A 22,820-nucleotide genomic window follows, 5' to 3' on the forward strand; every position below is an offset into this window, starting at 1 on the left:
GGGCTTTGTGCTGGGTGCTCTTCGTCAAGTGTCCTACCCTGTATGTCCTGTCTGAAAAACTTACTGGGAAGACAAGTGAATTTAAAACAAAAGCCTGAGACCCTGAAGCTTTGCTTCTGGAAGCTCCAGTTTAAGAAGCAGAAATCTAATTTCGAATGGAAAAATAACCTAGGATTCATAATCATTTTTAGCTGAACGTAAAAATGTGAAGTAGTTTGTGCTTATACTCCCATTTCAGTCTAATTTAAGCTGAAATTTGTTTCCTTCATATTTTTTTCATGTCTTGCTTACTTCTAGTCATGCATCATCGTTTATGAAATTATTCTTGCTGTGTATTATGATGACTGCCTTTATTTAGCAGAGGAGGAGGAGAGCAGCACATTGACATTGAGAAACATTTGTGTACAGCTGCCTCAGGATATCCATATATGCTTGCGTGGAAGTATTTAACAGTTCATTATATTTTCACTTCAAAATGTTTGGACTTTCTACTGTGACTTTAGTGGTTTGATTTTGAAGTATAAGACTTTGCATACAGTACCTTATACCAGGGACTGAAGGTGTGAGTTTTTGCTGGTTATTTTGGTGCAATTCTCCGGTAGCAACACAGTTTTTGTGGTCGTTTCTGCAAGCGTGGAAAGACAGTGAGGACCCAACGTGTGACACTGGAGAGGGGCTTTAAAGGGGATCATATAATTCATGGACACTCTGGAGAATAGGAGCATGCAGGAAAACAAAATATGGTGATTAGAATATTTTTTTTTAAATCTGAGAGAGGAAGAGGTTACCTGTATTACAAATTAGGGTAAATCAAATCTTGTTAAATTTGGGCAGCAGAGTCTATAACAGACCTAAGAGAGCTGGCAGAAGTGCTAATATCTACCTGAAACCCTTTTGTAAGTTGCTTGTGTTGTTTCCTTGCCTTGGAGTGGACTTCAGGTGTTCCGAGGTGCCTTGTCCCAGTGGTTGCATCCACTGCTTTAAGTTAGTCAGCAAATGGAGAAACTCAAGAGGTAATTGCAGACACCAGAACACTGAGCAAGTGCCACTGGCTCAGCCAACACAAGTGCTAAAGGAAGGGTGTGATGCCAAAAATCCATGGAGAAAGTCAAGATTCAGGTATCTGCCTTTCTTCAAGACTCCCAGCCTGTTACTCTCTCTAGAAAGCAGGTGGTTAAGTTCTCTGTAAAGAACATTGTTTCACCCACTGGAAATATACCTGCTGGTGCTGAGCCATGCTGTGCAACAGCCCTGTTCTACGCAGAGACCTTGGGATGTGCAGTCTCACATCCTCGGTGCCGGCAGATGCAGACTCCTATCACAGTCTCCCACCAGCAACTCCCTCTCTTGATGAATACCGAGATTTTTCTTACAAGTAGAGCCTTGCTGAGCTCTATTCACAGCTGAGCAGTGCTCTTATGGCAAAACAAGCTGAGCGAGTACTGCAATCTCTGCACTGCTGCAGCAGAGCCGGTGGCCTCCTCCTTCACTGTCCTTGTTTCAAAGAGTGGTGGACATACCTGCAACTTGTGTGGAGTTTCTTCCAGCAGGTGTGGGAGAGAGAAGTGGAGACAGCTGTGTGAGGGGCTGCAGCAGTGCTGCGTGTGTGCTACCCGATGACCTGCTCAGTGCCACCACTGCTGCACTGCTGCAAGGCAGCGGGTAAGCCAAGATGTCCGGGGTGTTGAAGTGGAAACTACCACGTTTGAGTTGCTTTCAGGGCTAGGCAGCAGCTGAGGAAAGGGATTTAAGACACGCTATTGCAGGCTTAATGTGCCTTACTTCTACCGTGCCTCACAGGCACCTAGATGTCTTTTTGGCTTTGAGCCCACATCTGCATTTAGTGCAGACTCTAGTTTCTGTCAAGGTCACATTTGTGTGACACGGCACTGGAGTTCTCTCTCTTCATTGCTGGTGATCTGTGGTCTGTTCCTAAGGCATAAATCACTGACAAATATGAGCATAAATTGTGCCAAACATAATAGTCTGGGCAGTTAATACGCATTTACCTGTGTAATTGCTCTCCAAGCCTCTGGAACAGCCCCTAATGCCTTGCTAAAGGCAGAACTCTGATGAGTGCTTTCAGAGACAGTTATTTTAGCAATCAATAAAAGGATACATGAGTCGGTGATTACATTGTCTGAAAATTCAAGCTGTGAAAAAAATACAACTCATCTGTTTTCTCTGACTCCGTGAGAGGATGGGTAAGGGGCTGCTCTTCTGCTGATGGAGAGACAAGGCAGATTACAAACACGGCATGTTATTGATGGCAATGCCATCAGTGGCTGGGTTGCTCAGTGACTTGCACACAGAGGGCATCGCAGTCTGATGGTTCAGCTTCCACAGCAGCTTAAGCAGTTTAAGGTTAATGTGCATGCTGTGGTCCAAAGGAACAGTTGACCAGGTGGGGCCTGAGGGCTGTAGGGACTTTCACCAGGACATTGATACCTACCATCTCTTCACTGTCAGGTGCCTCAGTCCAAGTGAGGAAGGATTTGAGAAGTCCTTTGACACTCCCTGTTACATGGATGAGGTATTTATTTACCTCGCAGGGGTGCTCATTGGACCTTACTCTTGGATGCCTGGCTTTCCCCATGCTTGTATCTGGAAGTTGTCAGCACCAAAACCCACACCTTGAGCAGGAGGCACCTGGGCCTGTCTGTCATTTGCAGCACTTGTGTTGTTGACCTACCTGGGCTTCCATTTTGGGGACCAGAATATAGTATGGGACAAAACCTGGGCATGGCTGAAGCTGTCCTGCTGCCACTCTGAGGCCCCAGTGAACAATCCCCCAGCACATGGGCTAGGTTTCGCACGGGAGATCAGTTCCTGCAGCGGTGAGGTGTGCTTCCCACTCTTCCAAGTATGTGAGGCTTTTTAATTTAACTGAGACACCATTAGAAGTAGCTGTCATATCAACAAACCCCCAAAAGCTGAATGACTTTTCATCTCACTGCAATTACTGTAATGAGATCGGGCTAATGACAAGAACAACCTTGATTTAAATTGGCCCAGCAAGACAATCCTTAATTACAAACTAAATACAATCCATTTCTGCCCCCAGTTTGGTCTTATTCACGATCAATTTTCAAGACAGTAAAGAAGTAGGAACCAACCATTCATTGTTCAAGCTCCATCCATCACAGTGGCAGATGTCCCCTTGTTTTAGTCTTTGTTTAAATATCTTCTGTAGTTTGCTGGTGCAGCAATACCTGTTGGCAGGGAAGGGTTGATGGATTACTTTCCACTTCAGAGCAGTCAGATAAAATGACCTTTGCGCTGTCTGCGTTACCCATTGCTGCGGTAGCAGTAGCTGTACCAGTCATGAGTACTGTGCATAAGGGTGTGAAGTTCTTCCTCAGCTTGTTAGCAAGCAGATTTTTGTGTAGTAATAATTACTGGAGTCTCTTTGACACTTGCACTTGTGAGATGGTGTAATTTGGACATTTTCCATAACATTTTTGTTATCTTTAATTTGGAACAGATACAGAAGTCCAGAGAACTTATGGTGCTGTCAGTTTTCTGATGCTTTGTGCTTTTCTGGAAGTTCCAGTTCCTGGAACCATTACTGCCTTTATTCAAAATATATTAAAATGCATTTCCAGTCTTAATAAGTATATGAATAAAAGTAAGAGTATGTAACTCTAGAGAGACACCAAATTTTTAAAAAAGCCTTCAATGCAATTTCTTTAAACCAATTTCATGATTATAAGCCAATATAATGATTTACTGGTGGTGGGAGTTGGCATTACAGGGATTTCTGAAGGTTGTGATTGGCAATGCTCATTTATCCTATATGGACTAATAACTATTTTGGTGTCACTAGAACGAAAGAATCCCACCAGCAGCAATTTTTAAGTCAGCTGCTAATTGCCTTTGAGAACAAATAATTCGATTTATCCAGTTATCTGAAGACTTGGAGGCTGTCAGAAAATACAGAAATTCCCAGTTTTAGTATTTAGTGTAATGTGGCATTATCCAATAAAGATTTGTGGCAGAGAAATTTTGTATCTATTTAGGACTAGCTTGCTGCAAGTTCTTTTCCTCTGTGCCCTGTGTGTGTCTTTGGTGACCATTATCTAGATAGGCATAACTGGATTGAATTCCTACTCTTTTCATTCATTCCCAAAAAAGGCTGTGTATAACTTAGAAGCTAGTCTTTGTGCCTGGATTCAGGCTATGCTTCAGCATCGCAGGTTCAAAGCAACTTCAAAGGCAAGCCAAGACCGGTTGTTGTGGCAGCAGTGGAGCTACTGCAGCTCATTTTCCCATCGGTTGGTGTCTTACGTACCTACATGCTGCTACATAGCTCCTCCTATTCCCCCTCTTTTACGACAGTCTAACCAATGTGCACACAAAAATATACAGATAACCCCTGATGGGCCAGCAGTTGGTATCTCCCTAGTCTTCAGTTTCTGGAAGGCTTGTAGAAACTTAATCTTGGGTGCTCTAACTCAGTAAATGAGTTCAACACGTGTTAAAGGGGAGTCAGACAAGAAGACTGCATCAGTGTAATTTCCTTTATGGGCAAATTTCCAAAAGGAATAAACTGATGTAAGAAAGTTGCTTGTTGCTGCTGTGTGGCAAGTCAATGAGAAATGCAAGTTGTTTGGACCTCAAGATTGCTCGGTTTCTTGAGTGAAATAAGTTGATGGTCTTGTAGTTGTGGTCCTCATCATAAAATTGTCTCCACCCTTAGGAGTAATTGGCAGATTCATCAGAGGTGCTAAAGAGACTGATCTCATCTCATGCTCCTTATCCAAAGGAGCTATCAGAGTCAAAATAAGAAAGCCTTATCCAGTTACTGTAAGTGCTGGAGGGTCATTATGATGAACTACAGCAGCCTGTAGTTCCCTTTAGTTCCCTACAGGTGCAGTTGATCATGATTCTGTGATTATTAGTCATGTAGTGCCAAACGTGTTAGATTCACTGCCTTCTAATACTTTTAGTATTACTTTTACAAGGCTTCAGCGCTGTATTTGGGATTGTGATGATTTGCAAACTTCTGTAAACAGTTGGTTTGTAGCTCTCTGATACTTTAAATTCATTAGTCTTGGAAACTTTAATGATAATTGTTTATGGGGAACTGTTTTCAAAGGCAGCTTGGATTTAACAGTATGTGTGTTGAAGATGCCGCCCCTGTATGTGTGGTATATGTTTGCATTGAGTCAAAACAAGGTGGAATTGGTACTGATGACAAATTTGCTTTTTTTTGCAGGGCGATCAGACAGCATTGCATCGGGCTGCTGTCGTAGGGAACACTGATGTTATAGCAACTCTGATTCAAGAGGGGTGTGCTTTGGACAGGCAAGACAAGGTAACGGGCAAAGGCGAAGTTCTGTGGAATGGCAGCCTTGCCAGCCAGTAATATTAAGGTCTCAGAGAGAAAGTTATGTTTTATACTCCTGTGTAAGTATCTGACGCTTTTAAAGTGATTGGAACAGTTACATTTATTTATTTATTGTGTCAGGCCGATAGATTTTGATGTAAGAATCTAGTCTCAGCTCATTGATAAAGGAATTGAAGAGGCATACAACCAAATTATGCCCTCCATAAAACACTGCAGAGTTTTCCCCTGATTATCCCTAAAACCGAGATTCCCAAGTTGTAAATTTAGTTTGGTTCTGATTCCAAGGTCCAAACGAAAGCTTTACTTGCTAGGAGATGTGGGAGAAAGTAGAAGATAAAGCTAGAAAGAGGCTGATGATAGGAAAAGTAGATGGGAAAAAGTACATAAAGTGTCAGTGGAAGTTATTTTATGTTTTAGTTTGGTACATATCTGCCTCTGGTAAAAATAAAACAAAATTAGCTAGTAGGAAAGGAAAAGGATTTATTCGTTAAGTGAGCAGGTGGAGCATGCAGTTGTTACGTTCTGAATGTAACGTTACTCTGCATGTGGACACAGTGCACTAACCTTTTGCTCTCATGTGTGTGCTCTTCAGGATGGGAACACAGCTCTTCATGAAGCTTGTTGGCATGGGTTCAGTCAGTCTGCCAAAGTGCTCGTTAAAGCAGGAGCCAATGTACTTGCCAAGAACAAGGTGAGACCCATGCAGGAGGAGCTTTCCATTCTGGTGTAATGTGGCTGATTCTCAGCACTGGAGATTTCTGGACATGGCATTTCTCAGCGGGTGGGGTACCAGCTCCTGGTGGGATTTTTTTTTTTTTTTTTGCATTTATTATGCCTGGATGGTTCCTCCATCGGCATTAGGAAATTCATATTTTGACACATGATGCAGGAGGAACTCAATAGGGCGTTAAATGATACATTACTTATGGCTGAAGAATACTGTAATGCCTGTGGGAATCTCCACGGTGCTCTAATTTATACTGGATTCATTGTGATTGATGTGATTTAAAATGAAAATGAATAGTACAAATAGGACAATGGCATTCAAAATCCATTTTTTTTTTTTCAGAAATTAAAAAGCCAAGTTAATGTAAGCCACAGAGGGAAAAATATAGTGTATCTTTTGTTAGAAAGTTCTTGCGGATACATTAGTGTAGGTTCTTAACAAGATCTTGAAGTAAGCCTGGATTATCTTCTTTTTAGTATTTATAATACCTTGAGAGCAATTTAGGTGAAAGAATAACAAAGCAAGGGGTCTTAGTTCCACTCTAATTGTAATACCTATGGGAAACTTGTCTTCAATTCACAAATTCAAAAGTTAGTGGAATAGTCTGTGAAATAGCAATAGCATCCTGAAGTATGAGCTGAGTCAGGGTCTGGAATGTTGTGCTGATGGGTCAGTCAAATCACATGGTTGGCACCATATCCTTTCTTACAGGTGAGAGGGCTTTAGGATGGTTTTATTGGCTATCTGAGCATTTTTTGGTAAATTTGGTGGTTAAACAACAGCTGAAAGGGGATAGTGAAGAAAGGGAAGGAAGAAAAGAACTGGCCAAAGTCCAAGACTTTGAGTGGAAAGGCATGTTGCCTGGACGAAGGATTTCTGCATGTGAATGTGTATATATGCAGAAATATTCATATGTTTGTACAGCCACAGTCACTTTGTGATCTGTCATTACATCATCTTTGATACTATTTCATATACATTCCTTCTTTTATATTGTTACAACTTCCAGAATTTATTTTCTGTAATTATTTTTAGTGTAAAGTTCACCTAGATTTATATCAGAGGTACTTCAGACAATATTCAATGCTAGACTTTATAGTTTTGTGAACCACCATGCTCCTTTCTCTGGATACGCTTCTCTGTGTATGTTCTTCTGTACAAAGGTGTGGGCTTCAGACGCGAATCTGGTTATCCTACATGCTTGGATGCCTCAGGGTATTAGAAGATTTAGCTTATAATACAGCCTCTGTCAGCTGGAGACAACCTGTCGTGGAAAGCATGTCCACAGAATAACTCAGCAGGGTTGATGTCTGAAATATGACTGGCAGACTTTAATACTGTGTGAGCAGCTCCTGGGCTGGTCTTTGATGTCTTCTTACCCATGCAATCCTCTCGCTTTGCAATTCACCATTTGGGTGTTTTTTAATGGACAAGATATTTTCTCAGGAGCCACTGAAAAACCCAGGAATTGTGCATGCTTGCATACGTACACGCTTTTACCCCTTTTGATTTCAAGAAGAATGAAGAGCTTAAGTCTACTTAATGCCAAAATGATTTCTCTGGTCTCTCAACTTTTTATGTTACTGACGACAAGGCATAATCTTTTTGACAGCTTTTCTGGCAGCCAGAGCCGAGTGCTGTGTGCAGGAGCTGTTAACTTACAGCTGGGCATTGTGTCCTTTTTGGCTGGCTGGGACAGATACAGGCTGCTAGATTTGCCAAACCCTGCTGAGCAGCAGAAGATGAGAGGGATTTGACTTTATATTTTCCGTAACTCCCGGTTAATATCTCCTGAGTCTGCTTGGGGAACGCTAGTATGGATGCTTTCTCACAGCGCAACACCTTGAGCAAAGCGTATGAAAGAGCAATCTAATTGAAGACAGTTTCTGTATTAAGTGAAATGCGGAGGCCAGACAGGATACCTGGGATTTTAAAAGCAGGTCAGGCAGCTGTTTGAGGGATGAAACAACACACAGGTAAACCACCTGGGTAGCTGTATTCCTCCTGTCCAGCAATCACCCTGGAGATGCATTTTATTTTCAGTCAAGTTGACTTGATAAAAACACTGCAGCTGTGATACATCATTCCGTGAGATCAGTTGTAGCCTTCTTCTTAGATCCTCCATCACTCTGTGGGAAATGAATTAGATGAGCTGTTCTGTGAGCCCTGACCCCAGGCACTGGCTCTGTGACTTCTCTGAGCATTGAGGTCCTCGCCCATCACCCACTGCACAGGACCTCTCTGCCTTCCTGCCAGTGCTGACCCTTCAAATGACAAACAGTAAAGACACGGCAGAGGCTTTTCAGAGACAAACTCAGGAGGAAAAAAAATTGATACCTAAATGCAGTTAGCTGAGAAAGAAAATGTTCATGCCTGCCACAGCTTAGAGACTATGTTCAGGCCTGAAATACTCCTTAACATGGAACCAAAGAACTAAGATGACATCTAAGAATTGGCCCTTTGTAATTCAAACCCTACACCTTTGATCTGTGTCTTGAAAGCACGGAAGACAAATTAAAGGACGTAATCAAGGTGAACGGGCAGCCTATTAAGCATGGGAAACCTTTTTACCTGAGTTGATTTCATTTCTAGCTCCCAAAAGCCAAAAAACCCCAAGCGTTTTCAGGCCAACAAAAGCTGAATGCTGTCAGAAAAGCCTGTCAGACTGAAAAAATCCTTCACAGTGTTAGAAAAAGAATACACAGGCAAACTCTTCTTTTTATTTCTCTCTCTAGAAATGGCATGTTTGCTTCTTTCAGGAGCCCTAGCATGCCATTCCTGGGGTTTGGATGGCTCTTTTTCTCCTCCTCCTTATTTTGCCTGGAGACTGTTGTGCTTTTGGAACATTGGAGCTTCCTGATAGACTAAAATCTGCATCCTGCCCTGTGAGACCACCTACTGACCCAGTCAGACTTGGTCTGTGTTACCATGGTAAGGCTAGACAGTCCTATTTTTGCCTTTACTATATCCTAGATAAATAATTTCCAGGATGAAGAGTGTATTTCAGTCTCCAAGTTCATTGAGCTCAGAGCTTCAAGAAAATAGCAGCGACAGTTTCCCACCCCTGAGTGGATCCTTGTGTGGGAAGACCCATGAGGTTTTATTTTTTAATGTTTGTGTCCGATTTCTAAATACGGCTTTTACATTTTCCTGTATTTCTCTAAGGCAGGTAACACACCTCTTCACCTCGCCTGCCAGAATAGCCATTCCCAGAGTACTCGTGTTTTGTTACTTGGAGGATCTCGAGCAGACCTCAAAAATAATGTGAGTTTCGAAAAGGACGTATGTTAATTTTTGTGTGCTTTTGTTTTAGCTATATTGCTTTAACTTGTAGAAATAACTCAGAAATGCTTTAAGCTCTGATTTTTATTACAAATGCTGTTAAAAAATACTAATGAACTGTTGTATATGTTGTGTATGGGAATACTTGCAATACGACTGAGCAATGCACTGCTTGTACCCACCTCTGTGTGGTGATGGAAGGAGCTGAAGGGGCTTTTGCTGTTGCACAGACTGAGGCAGCAGGTCCTTTGCTGTTTCTTGTGGTCTTGATGGCCTGGCCCAGAACTGACAGTGCTGTTCTGCAAAAGGGCTCCTCTTTCAAAAAGACCCAACTCTTGAAGGGGTTTTGTGCCAGAGTACAGAAAGCCTTCAGACCTGCTCTCACTGAGACGGATAATATTATCTACTGCATGTCAGTCTGTCATATGAGGTAGATTCAAGGTGACTTCAATTTCAGACAACTTTCCTCCTGTTTTATGATGTATCTAGCTTGACAAAGGGGGAAAAAAAATTACAAAAGCCAGATGTTTTTGTTCCTGCTCAATAACAAGATGAGCAGAGGCACACAGAAATAGAAACCTGTGGAGCTCTGCTCCCAGCTCCCAATCTTAGCTGCATGCATGCTCTCCCTTGAGGGGATGCTGCTCTGGCCCCTGCTCCTCATGTTTTCTTCATTATGTGTGACACCAAGTGGGTTTTCCAAATCACATTGGTTTGGGATACAGAAGAACGGATTTAATGGAAAAGTGTAAATTGGGTTTTGTGGTGCAGCAAACGAGCATTTTACAATTCCAGTATTTCCTATCAGCGGTAAAAGAATTCGTACACCCACCTTGCCTGACCCCAGCTCTTGCTAAACCTTCCCACCCATTATGGTAGCTTTTGTACTGCACAGAAGACAGCATTGCTATTCAGCGGAGGTGTGTGGCATTTACTGCTCTTTTGGGTTTAATAGGATTAATTCTTCTCTGAACACCATGACAAGTGCAAGCTTTCTTGCTGTTATTACATGATCAGAGCTTTGTTTCTGTTTGCAGGCAGGAGATACCTGTCTGCATGTGGCTGCTCGTTATAATCACTTGCCCATCATTAAGGTGCTGCTCAGTGCTTTCTGTTCTGTCCATGAAAAGAACCAGGTCAGTGCATGAACCTCATTGCGACTCTGTGCCCTTCACATACAGCTTGTTGTTGGAAAGAGGGATTCCTACCCAAGGAATCTCATTTCACTCTGTGTTTCACTATATGACTGCCTGACCTTCTAAGAGTAGCCTTAATGACATATCAGACATTTATTATTTTGCCATCACATGTGCATCACTTCTTTAAAGCATCGCCTGTTTATGAGGTTTTGCAATCACACACCTCATAGAATGGGGTTTGGGACAGGAATAGTGGTGTAGGGGTAGAGCTTGACCCTCTTGAGTCTTACCTGTTCTGTGCAGAATGGGACTGGGAAAGAGGCTTCTTCAATTTAGCAGGGGGGCATTTACTCCTCTGTATTTAGGATTTAATGATCCTATGGCCATTACAGAAACACTGTGAAGCAAAACTCACTAACGTTCAGGTGCTACAAACGTGAATTCCTCTGGAATCCTTTTCATTGCTGTGTTTTGCAGTATTAAAAAACAGGAAGTAAAAAGACATAAAAGTGAAGAATAGTATGCTTTAAATTTTAAGTAATGGTCAGTCTAACCTAGGATTAATCATGCATAGTTGTTTTATAGAGAAGTAACTGATTGTTGTACCTACATCATAGCTGAACTGGGTGGTAGAAGGGATGGACTTAGTACATTAAAATTTGTTAAATCTGCTAAATAAACAGATTATTTGGTGCTTAACCACATTGTCTCATGTTCCTGGTATATTTTCCATGTAGTTGAGGATTGTAAGATGCTTCCTGATGTGTATGTTTACATTAAACGTGTTTCATAGACATGAGATATTACACAAACGTAATGGGTTCCAGCATGTTAGATTTACTATGTAATTTTATTTGAAAAAGAGTTTTTTAACTTGCAAAATGAGCTATTGAATATTAAGATCAGCTGGTGTGAACCTGGCCCAGAGAGACACCACTTTCTTTCATTCCCCAGCACTACCCAAAGTTGTTCCATATTTGCACATAGAATGGCTTCATTTTATGAATGTGCCGCGTTGAAGTTAGGAACAAGCAACAGGTGTCCACTAGTCTAGAGGAGATCTAACTTTCTGAAGACAAAGGGGACGGGAGGGCATTATAAACACGTGTCCAGTCTCCCTTGAACAGCTGCTGGCTCTGTTACTGATGCCCATATCTGATCACAGCTGTCTTCACCTCACTGCACCAGGACAAGAGCAGGGCAGTGTGTGAGCGCCAGACTTGGATTGCCTCCTGGCTTTAGTCCAAAATCTGTTTTTCTTGAGCAATCTCGTGAAGGGAACACCAACCCTCTCGCTGCTGCTACTCATCTGATTGGTTTTGAGTAATGTGATACATGACCACCTGCGCACCAAATAATCAGACCTCCAAAAAAACGAAAAGGGAAGGTAGTGGTGGGAAAACCGGTTCTGCCCTCAGATGTCATATCCATTTGCTGGCGGTAGAGCTGGGCTGCCTCCAACCTGCATTGTGTATCAGTTGGTTTAGTTAAAACAGATCACCAGCACCCTGCCTGCATTCGTCAAAACCAGGCTGAAGTAGGTCCTTGCTCTGAAGGAGCTCCTTGGCCCCTCCTGTCCCCTTCCTCGCAACTCTGTTGGTTTTTATTGACCAAGTCTTATTTAATCACAGCTGTCGCAACAGTAAGCGTAGGCCTTTTCACCTCTGGGCACCCTTTGGGAAGCTGTGATTTCTGCAGGGTGAGACCCAAGGATGAGTGTTACATGGTTGTTTTCTGCTTTCTAACTTGCAGGCAGGCAATACGGCACTCCATGTAGCTGCTGCTCTGAATCACAGGAAGGTGGTTAAGCTGTTGCTGGAGGCAGGGGCTGATGCATCCGTTGTCAACAATGTAAGCAGGATGTGGAGTTTCTTTGCTATTTTGTGTTAATGCAGACTCCCTTTTTAGTGTTGGTAGAAAATATTGGGTGTTAGTGTTGAATTAAATCTGGGTAAACCAAAGCAGGTAGTCACTATACTCTTGTGCACAGAGCATGTACTAACCTCGGGTAGAGAAATCCTCTATATACAGCACCTTGTGTTTTGAAGGAAATGCCATTTTTGTTTTCCTCTCAGGCAGGTCAGACCCCTCTAGAGGTTGCCAGACAGCACAATAACCCTGAGGTTGCACTCCTCCTCACTAAAGCATCACAGGTACGTTACAGATTTCTCCGTAACACATGCACATGCATGGAGCTGAGGCCAGTTAATCTGGAGAGGCCACAACCCCTGGTCAGTTACCTTCAGCTCTGAAAGGTGCCTATGTTTCTGCTGGCGTTCTGTGCTGGCCTCACGTCTATTGATGTGGAGCCTTTCAGCCTCCAAGTCCAGCAAGGTGTGCAGATGATGCCTCAGTACTACGTGCTGGCAGAGGTCCTGGCTGTCCTGACTGGCAGAGGACAGAGCAGTCACAGGCTCTTATTCCCTGTGGTGGCCCTGTACCCAAAAGCTCTCAGGTCATGTCCCTCTGCTGCCTGCCTCAGACTTCTCTCACCCCCCAGATGGTTGGTTGCACTAGAAGATACTTTGAAATGGGGATAAAATGTCCTGTTTGTACTCTGGTTTTATGTGTGAAATGCTACTACACATGGAAGTAGGCATATGGGAGGGCTCCGTATTCTGGTATGAGACCAAGTGCGATCCATCCCTGCCCTGCTGCTCCTTGTCACTGCGCATGAGAAGGGCTGGGCTTGGCTTGGCAGCCAGCCCAGTGGCACAGGAGGAGGCTCTCACTCCTCCAAGGGACAGCAAAGTGCCCTGATGGGCTGAGCTGTGAAAACACTCCTCCACTGAGGTATGAACACCCTCTTTTGTATGTTGCCTTTTAGTAGAGGTGGAAAAGGTGTGCTCAGTTGCTTAGCTTCTGTGCCAGGGAAGAACATGACATCACTGAGTAACAGTGTGGTCTGCCTTCAGGTCTCACGCTTTAACCGTGGAAGAAGCCTGAGGAAGAAGAGAGAGAAGCTGAAGGAGGAAAGGCGAGCTCAGTCGGTACCACGGGATGAAGTAGTACAGAGCAAGGTACAGCCCAGCATTACCAGCAGCATCTGCTTCAAGGAGAGAGTGTAAAAAAACCAATCAGGATGAGGTAGTTTGGAGCACTCAATTGTGCATGACCACAGCAGCTGCCTGAGGCAGTTGCCATGCTTTGCTGCTGAAGGGTTGCCCACTCACATGTGCAGAGCAGCTTGGAACTGGGAAACTGAAAAAAAAAAAGGCACCTTTTCTCCATCTGTGCAACTGCTCTGAACTCCCTGTCTTTGCCTTAAGCAGGACAGCGTCTCGCCTGCTGATGACACACCAAGCAGCGACCAGCCACCACAAAGGAAAAGCGATCTGAAGGATGAACCCCGGTCAACCTCACCAGATCCCAAAGGAAAGAAGAGCAAAAAGAAAAAGGCAAAGGAAAAGGTATCAGTAGATGTAAAACAGCGGAGAGAGACATGATGGTTGTAGAGTAACAGTACAGGTGCCCCTATGGTGTGCCAGTGAGTCAGGACACTAGCCCTGCCATGCTTGTGGGGCAGAGGTGGTCTTCAGAAAAAAAACCAGTTTCTGGCTGCGAAATGCTGCTGTTGAGAGTCAGACAAACTGGATTTGTGCAGAAGTCTGGATGTTGTCTTGACAGACACCAAGGCTGTCGCCAGCCACTGCAGCTGGGTTGGCGTTTTAATCAAATTTTTGCTGTAATTGTCACAATGGATTTGTCCTGTTCCCACCAGGACTTGTTTACAGAGGGCTCGTAAATAGGGAAAACATTGTGTGTATTTTATGCAGGTTTCAGCACTCTCGGACCCCATCTCCCCAGCCGATCAGCAGACACTCCCTCGGCCCCAGCAAAACGTGCCTAAGCGCAGAAGTAAACATCACTGCTCCTCTCCACCCCCTCCCCACGAGGTCCGAGCCTACCAGCTGTACACGCTCTATAGAGGAAAGGATGGGAAGGTGATGCAGGTGAGCCAGCTGCTGCCCTCCTGGAGGGAGACACGGGGAGCAGCACTTGGAGCTGGGGGACAGTTAGCTAAGGGATAGAAACTGCATTTGATTAACTGCACCCTCAGGGGTATGAAATCATGACTGTGGATTTGTTTCCCTTGCCTGGGCTTCAGCTGCGTTTTGGCCTTAAGTAGTAAAATATAAGCTGGTTTTGTACATGTTAAAGACAACATTGATGAGTTCTGATCCCTTTTTGCATATAAGGTGTGAACAGTGATTGGAACTTCTATGGTACACTTTGAAATATTAAGATTTTCAGTAGAAAATGCAAAGAGCTTGGACAATTACAATAAAAGAAAGCTTTGTGCAAGCACTGAAGCTTGCTACCTAAACCAAGAGCTTAAGTACACTTAATAAGTTCTGTTTCAATTCTGTTTATTGCAATATGTCTTTGGGAATTCTGGGACTACTGGAGGCAGTAACGGTACAGAAACTGGTTCACAAACAAACCAGGAGCTATAGGCTCCTGTTCATTTATTCCAATTTAGAGACTGATCTTTTACTCCACTCAGTTTATTATATTCCACAAGTATTTACTAGTACGCATTTATAAAAGGACATTAAAACAGTCAGCTAATCACCCTGTGGACACTGTGAACTTCTATACTGTTTCATTCTTAATATTGCCCTCCTCTGGGAGGTCAGTCCTTTCATTTCCTTAGCTTCTGACATCCATCCACCAGTTAAGAAGTTAGTTAAGAAATTCAGCAGATTCTGAAGATCACTCAAGTCAGACTTCAAAGGTTTTACTGGCCAATATCTAGCTGTGCAATGCTTGGGAAATTTCCAGACAGGGACGCTAGGGATTATCCTAATAGCAGAGGTCAGAAAGGATGGAAAATCTTTCATATGTTAAAAGAAGTATCTCCCTGCCCCTAGGGCCTGGAGGTAGGAGGATGGGCCAGTAGGAACGGCTGGGGGAGCAGGAAGAAATGCGCGGAGAGCAGATAGGATTTGTATACAAAATTTACATACAAAGATTAGCTTAATAGAACTAGACTCCCTTATAAGATTTTATGAAATACATGATACCCCTCTTTCCCCTTCTTTTTTGCTGTCTGTCTTGTTTGATGCCCTCAGGCCCCGAATAGCAAACAGAATTTCTGAAGTACATGTATTTCTAAAGCTCCCTCTAGTGCTCTGCAAACCACCCACCTTTCCCCGTCAAGGGAATAACCCCAGTGTTATCTATGATTGTGAACCAGTACTGTAGGGCCAAAGGAGAAAGGGAGGCTCCTCTGCAGACTGATGGAGAGCAGCTGCTTTAGGCTCCTGACTAGCCCCCAAAGGAGCCGGTTTCTGCCTGCAGGCTGCAGAGGAAGCCGAGGAGGATTAGCTGTCCTCGCTTAAGGGAGCCTTTTGTGACCATCTCTCTGAGAGACTTCAGCAGGGTCGGTGCAGCTCCCCGTGCAGAGGAGCCTTGGGACACTCATACAAGTCAAAGGCAGACAGTGGTGTGCACAGCAGATAAGAGTCAGCTGAAGGCCAGCAGGGTGAAGGCAGACAGGAGCAGGGGGACCTTTTTATACAGTACAAGAAAGAAAAAAAGCACACATTATTGGCTTTGGGTTAAAAAATGCACACAACCCCCACAAATCCACAAAGTCAGACTTTTTTTGTCCAGCTCAGAATTACAGCATCAAGATGTGGGGTATCCCTGCACACAGTACTTTGGCATACATGATCAGAGCTCATTGCTGCTTGTAGCCCCAGTGAAATCAACCATGCTGTGTGTTAGGATGTGTCCCTATAAATCAGATCAATGCTTTGCTAGTCTGTGTTTTTTCCACTAATGGCCCATTGGCTGAGCTGCTGTAAAATGTTATCAGGATGTTATCTTCTGTACATGGTACAGAAGAGCCCAAGACTGACTCAAGGAGGCTGTGATAATGTTCCAAGTACACTAAGAGGATAGCAGGATGCAGCAAGTAAATGTATTGCTCCTTTCAGGCACCGATAAATGGATGTCGTTGTGAGCCGCTGATAAATAAACTGGAGAATCAGCTGGAGGCAACAGTGGAAGAGATAAAAGCTGAGTTTGGGACAGTACAAGATAAGATGAATGTTAAGCTGGGCCAGATGGAAAGCAAAACTCAACATCAAGTAAGAATATGACCCGGAGGTCTGCTTGCGCACATGACTATTAGAAATCTATCCTAAGCTTAAGGAATATTTTCATTGTTATGATTCATTTATTGCTTCTTATGTTGTTAAAACTAACCTGAAATCTAATACTCAAGACCAGGGAACTGTGACATTCCACAAAGATCTAATGTTGCAGACCAAGGTCTTGAGAAAAACACATTTAATGTGTTAAGTGGCTTCGGGTGCTTCTTTAGACAATAAATCTAAACTGCTTGAGGCCCTAAGAGGGAAACTTAAAGACAGTAGGCAGTCCTACAGCTGGCTGGTTCATAACTGTAAAAATCCCTCTTGCTGAGTTCTGTTTGCACTGAGATTCAAGATCCTCTTAATTATTTTTTTTAATGTAATTGTTATTCATCAATAATTTTGTGATTGAACTCTTTTGCAAGCTACATCTAATTGTAGTTGGCAGCATTCCTAGAAATGAAGACTGAAACACAGACTGTACTTTGGCTTACAAGGTTCACAGATGGGGGATTGTTTGTTTTTTAACATAATCATCTCAGCTAAATTGTAGGATTTTTTTCCACAGCTCCGTGTTTTAGACAAGCTTATGGCTGAGCGGCTGTCCGCAGAGAGAACGGAGTGCCTTCACCGCCTGCAACAGCACACTGAGCTGGAAAAAAATGAGGGGGAGAAGCGGCAGGTAGGGCTTGAGACAGCTACTCCAAGTTAGCTCAGATGAATCAGCTCAAGAGTTTTGTTCTAGCAGGCAGAGAGAATGTTGGCGATTCATCTATCTCACTTGTTGAAATGGGCAAAAGAGCTTCAAAGACCAAATTATTCCTATCCATTGCCTTAATCTCTAAGCCAAATTTATAAAGCTTTTGCATTAGAAATGGGGAATGTGAAGTCCAGTGTCATAGTCACAATTTAATCCGGTGGGTCTGAAGTGTGGGATCTATAACAAATACCTTTATTCTAACACAGTGCTTTGCAATAATTACTACTGCTAAGTTTTGAACAGTTGTGTTTTCAGCTTTTGCTTCATTAAAGGACATCTGCAGGAACATCTGCAAATAGTAAAAAAGGCTTAAAATCTGTGTTGTTCCTTCTACTTCTCATCCATTTGGTTGTGTGCCCTGGGAATCTCTCCCTTCTTTGTCTGATCTTTTTTCCCCCATGTATTAAATGGCTGCAGTTTTTCACCCTGACTTTGGCAGCATGGCACCATCTCCAAGCTGTGTATTGCTGCAAATAGGCAAGTTCTCTTTGTATGCTCGTTTAACCAGCATTACAAGAACAACTGTTCCTTAGAAATCCAGTTCTCACCCTTCTAGTTTCTGCAAAACTCACCATTAAAACACACTAAGAAATTTGTGTTTCTCCATTCACATAGGTAAATTTAAAATATAATTCACTTTCTCATTAGTGGTATTCTTCTAAGAACTAAGAAACACGCTTTGTACTAGTAAAATGCCATGACTTCTTTTTAAGGCCTTACCAAATCCCTGCCAAAAGGCTGGCAGCTTAATAAATTACTGATCAAGAGACTTTGATCTAACATATGCAAAACACTTCTCTCCAAAGAAAAGTATTTATCAAACTAAGACAGCTTAGTTTAATTTCATAGTAAGAGACATAACTATTCTGTTGGCTTCTGAATGTCTGAGCTTGTGCTCCATCTCCCTGTAATCTCCATTTAAGAAATGAGATACTGGGGCAGTGCATCAGGTGAATTAAAAATACCATTAAGCAATATCAGCTGTTCCTGTTCTGTTGAGTCTAATTGAAACTACTAGAAAAACTAATTTGGGCTTTACTACATGCATGGACTAACTGTCCATGTGCACAGAAAGGCCTAACCTAAAATCATGATGTTATATGAACAAGAGGGTAAAAGAGCTATTCATATTTTAATTGATTACTGGCAAATGCCTCTGCAACTGACACTTTGTAATTTGAACCTTTGTAATTTGAAAGCTATTGGTAATTTATCATTTAGCACTGGACTCATCTTTATCACTGAATGAACAGGGGAGCAGAGGTTGGTAATGTTATAAAGCTGTGTTCCAGAGGTTTAATTTTAATTTCACTCTTAGAAGATGGCAGTTTTGACCACACATGATGTTCCTTGAGTCTAGAAAGTACCATTGACTGTATGATTAGAGAAATCAGCTTTGATCAGAGAACTCAGAGTTGCATTTGAGATAGCACATTGAAAACGAAGAGGGGGTGGACTAAAGAGGATGCCTTTCATTAGCTAATGCATAGTTCTTCATCTTTTCTGATTTGCAGTCCTTTAAATATTCCCAGTGGCAGCACGCATATCTCTACAGGGACCCTAAGCCCACAAATACCAGACTTACTTCTCTTTGTCCCTGCCACATATCCTCAGCAGCCCAGGAACCACAGGATCTAATCACGGGATCTTCTAATTTACAGTCTCTTTTTCATAGAATTCCTTGGTTGATGAGCTGAAGACTTGGTGCATGTTGAAGATTCAGAATCTTGAGCTCAAGCTTTCTGGAGATTCCAGGTCATCAAGACCAAAATCAACTTTGTCCACTTGTGAGTCTCTCACTGAGACCCTGGATACCGAAAACAACCCCCACAGTGCCAAGGACTGTAAAGCCAACCAGCCCGTGCTGCAGTCAGAGGGCTCCCACCAGCATTCCTATACCACGCTCCCAAATAGCCTCTCAGAAGATGGAGGAAGAAGTAGAGTCCAGATGCCAGAACAGAGCTTCGGGCAACATTTTTGCATTCAGCAAGATGGTGCATCAGGCACAACCTTGTCAGGTATTGGATGTAATAGTCATTCAAAGGCAAGCTAATTAAATGAGAGATACTTGTATTAATACCATAGATAGTAATTCTGGCTGTGTGCTTTCCCTCACCCATATGCAAAATGTCTTGGGATTAGAATACACTTAAAGGCAGCTGCTGGGAATAATGTAAGACATGTTTGGGTGGAATTCCAGTGGCTCTTCATGATGCTTCCATGTCACTGTATCTTTGAAGCCAAGTCCTTTGATGCTCTGAATAACACTGTTTTCTGAAATTTCTCTAGTTTCCCTGTGAGCATTGCTCCCACCCCATCGTCTGTCAGGACGATGCGCAGATTATCCAACATTTACTGAAGAAAGTATTGTATTTAGTGCTTTTCAGATGTACAGAACCTAGAATGGCAGAGTGCAAGCATGTGAACCTAGAATACTCATTTCCCTTGTTAATACTCAAACTGCAAGGATAAAGCCTTAGGCTCTCACTTTTTCCTCTTTCCTTGAACTGAAGTATATTTAATTATTATTTCATTTGAGAAGAACAAAACCAGCTGAGAACGTTCAGGCCCATTCAGAGATCATAGCCACTCAAAATATGGAAGTCCTTGGTTCAAGTCACCGGTCTGTGCTTGGCCAGGGAAGCTATTGAGGAAAAAAGCAATGGACAGAAAGCCCAGATCTCCAAAGCCAAGGAGAATGCTATCAAAGCCCTGAGCTCCTAATAAAATATTGTATATGCCCCCCCCAAACACTAAGCAAAGTGAACAGACATGGACATGAATACTGCATCAGAATAGAAAGGCAGAAGGCTACACAGGAGATCTCGTGGCAGCAGGAGTGTGAATTACACTGTATTAAAGAGTTCAGAAACATTAAAATGTGTTATCTTTCTAAAATCAGTGGGGCTTTAATTCTTGTAGAAGCAGGGAGTTCATAAATATCAGCAGACATAAACTATTTTGGGAATCTAGCCTGATCTTTGTTACACATCCTTTGGTTGTTGTAGTCCATAGTCCCACAGACACAATTCGGTGCCTCTCTGCCCGAGCCTTTTCTCTTTTAGTGACTTTTTATCATATCACCTGGCTGTGAAGATGTAATGAACTAATACAAGCCCCTACAGTGTAATACACAGCATGGTACATGGGGAACCACATCATTCATCGAACAATGAGGATTTCTGAATGCAAAAATAATTGCTCAGAGCTTTTCTAAATAGATATTTATATATTTTATTCTCTAGGTACAGAGCAACAGTTAATTGTTGGCGGACCAGTTTCTTCTGCCCCTGCTCAAGACGTGAGGCCAAAGGACAAAGCAGTTGGTGCCGGCATGTTCCACAGGTTCCAGCAGGAGCTGCCCTCCTGTGAGCTTTTGGGCTCCAAATTAAGACATGTTAAGGTTCAAACTGCTTTGCAGCCCTTGACTGAACCTGCGAAGACTGAACCACAGAGTGGCTACTTCATTGACAAAGGAACTCAGACAAAGAAGTCCAGCAAAAGCGGGCAGTCAAGGCACAAAGCTCTGCACCACACCGGGGCACATCAGGGCCAGGAGCAGCAGCCCTCCACTCTGCCTGCAGGGCAGCCGCCTGCCCCTCCACTCAAAGGCACTTCTCAGGCCCTGGAGATAACACAGTACTTCTTTGAGGCCGTTTCCACACAGATGGAGAAGTGGTATGAACGGAAGATAGAAGAAGCCCGGTGCCAAGCTAACCAGAAGGCACAGCAAGACAAAGCTGCACTCAAGGAGCATATCAAGAGCTTAGAAGAGGAGCTCAGCAAGTTAAGGACTAAGGTGCAGAAAGAGAGCTAGCATCTACCAAGCAGATTAATACAAGCAATGGGACTCATTTTGGAACCTGCTGTACGGGAATCTGGAATATCGATAGATATCTATATATATTTGTAGTGCCTGTTATAACCAAACAAAATGCTCTTTTTTCAGGAGCAGAAGTAACTTTGGAAACTCCAGAACTGAGGAGAATTCATATGCAGACTATACTGATCACAATGAGATGCTGCAGATTACATCCTTTGTTAATTTCCAAAAGTCTGTTAAATGTTGCACTCTCCATTTCCAGGTGCTGCTTGGAAGACAAACTGCATTAGAAACCAAAACTGTTATCTGAAGAGGGAATTTCCTTATTTCCACATAGGTCATGTGTGGCTAGAGGGTTCTACTGTATGCTACATGCAAACACACAGCGATGTCAATACCAAAATAAATCCAGGATGTTTGAGAACTTTGGACAGAAATTCCTTCGTGATGAAGGGCTAGTGATACCATTTCAGATATTCCCCACCACCTCTCTTTAGTGAGTGGAGAGAAGCTACAGAACCAACTCGAATGACAAGCCCGCGTAGGTGACCGATGCAGGCTTCCAGCTGGGAGAGGCCAAGCTCCCACAGAGTGAGATGTGAAGGCCCATCATCCCACTTTGCCTTTCTTTTGGTTTTACATTATTAAAACAAATCATAGAATCACTAGGTTGGAAGGGACCCACTAGGTCATCGAGTCCAACCATTCCAACACTCCCTAAAGCATGCCCCTCAGCACCTTATCCACCCGTCCCTTAATCACCTCCAGGGAAGGTGACTCAACCACCTCCCTGGGCAGCCTATTCCAGTGCCCAATGATATTTTCCGTGAAAAATTTTTTCCTAATGTCCAGCCTGAACCTCCCCTCATGGAGCTTGAGGCCATTCCCCCTTGTCCTGTCCTCTGTCACTTGGGAGAAGAGGCCAGGACCCTCCTCTCCACAACCTCCTTTCAGGTAGTTGTAGAGAACAATAAGGTCTCCCCTCAGCCTCCTCTTCTCCAGGCTAAACAACCCCAGCTCTCTCAGCCGCTCCTCATAACACTTGTTCTCCAGCCCCCTCACCATCTTCGTTGCTCTTCTCTGGACACGCTCCAGAGCCTCAACATCCTTCTTGTGGTGAGGGGCCCAGAACTGAACACAGTACTCGAGGTGCGGTCTCACCAGTGCCGAGTACAGAAGGAGAATAACCTCCCTGGACCTGCTGGTCACGCCATTTCTGTTACAAGCCAAGATGCCATTGGCCTTCTTGGCCACCTGGGCACACTGCTGGCTCGTGTTCAGTCAACTGTCAACCAACAGCCCCAGGTCCTTCTCCTCCAGGCAGCTTTCTAGCCAGACTTCTCCTAGTCTGTAGCACTGCATAGGGTTGTTGTGCCCCAAGTGCAGGACCCGGCCTTAGGCCTTGTTAAACCTCATGCCATTGGTCTCAGCCCAGCAGTTCAGCCTGTTCAGGTCCCTTTGCAGAGCCTCCCTACCCTCCAGCAGATCCACGCTTCCACCCAGCTTAGTGTCATCTGCAAACTTGCTGAGGGTGCACTCAATGTCTTCATCCAGGTCATTGATAAAGACACTGAACAGAGCTGGACCCAGTACCGAGCCCTGGGGAACCCCACTTGTAACTGGCCTCCAGCTGGA

The 22,820-nt window shown here is 43.5% G+C and overlaps 1 protein-coding gene across 12 annotated transcripts in view; it reads left to right on the forward strand.

Moving 5' to 3' along the window:
* Positions 1-22,799, forward strand: part of ANKRD6 (ankyrin repeat domain 6) — a 96,263-nt gene extending 73,464 nt beyond the window's left edge. For 8 of the 12 annotated variants that reach the window (XM_054061542.1, XM_054061543.1, XM_054061552.1 and 5 more), the window contains 13 exons: positions 5,219-5,317; positions 5,943-6,041; positions 9,243-9,341; positions 10,397-10,495; positions 12,251-12,349; positions 12,574-12,651; positions 13,414-13,518; positions 13,771-13,908; positions 14,275-14,451; positions 16,444-16,596; positions 17,171-17,284; positions 19,038-19,380; positions 20,608-22,788. In XM_054061542.1, the coding sequence (XP_053917517.1) occupies positions 5,219-5,317; positions 5,943-6,041; positions 9,243-9,341; positions 10,397-10,495; positions 12,251-12,349; positions 12,574-12,651; positions 13,414-13,518; positions 13,771-13,908; positions 14,275-14,451; positions 16,444-16,596; positions 17,171-17,284; positions 19,038-19,380; positions 20,608-21,179 (2,175 nt within the window). In that variant the 3' untranslated portion in view covers positions 21,180-22,788. Of the gene's footprint in view, positions 1-5,218; positions 5,318-5,942; positions 6,042-9,242; positions 9,342-10,396; positions 10,496-12,250; positions 12,350-12,573; positions 12,652-13,413; positions 13,519-13,770; positions 13,909-14,274; positions 14,452-16,443; positions 16,597-17,170; positions 17,285-19,037; positions 19,381-20,607 lie in introns of all 12 variants that reach the window. The other 4 variants (XM_054061540.1, XM_054061541.1, XM_054061551.1 and 1 more) reach the window with 3 other exon arrangements.
* Positions 22,800-22,820: the final 21 nt, after the last annotated feature.

The sequence above is a fragment of the Cuculus canorus genome, chromosome 3, assembly GCF_017976375.1.
Source record: "Cuculus canorus isolate bCucCan1 chromosome 3, bCucCan1.pri, whole genome shotgun sequence".
NCBI lineage: Eukaryota > Metazoa > Chordata > Aves > Cuculiformes > Cuculidae > Cuculus > Cuculus canorus.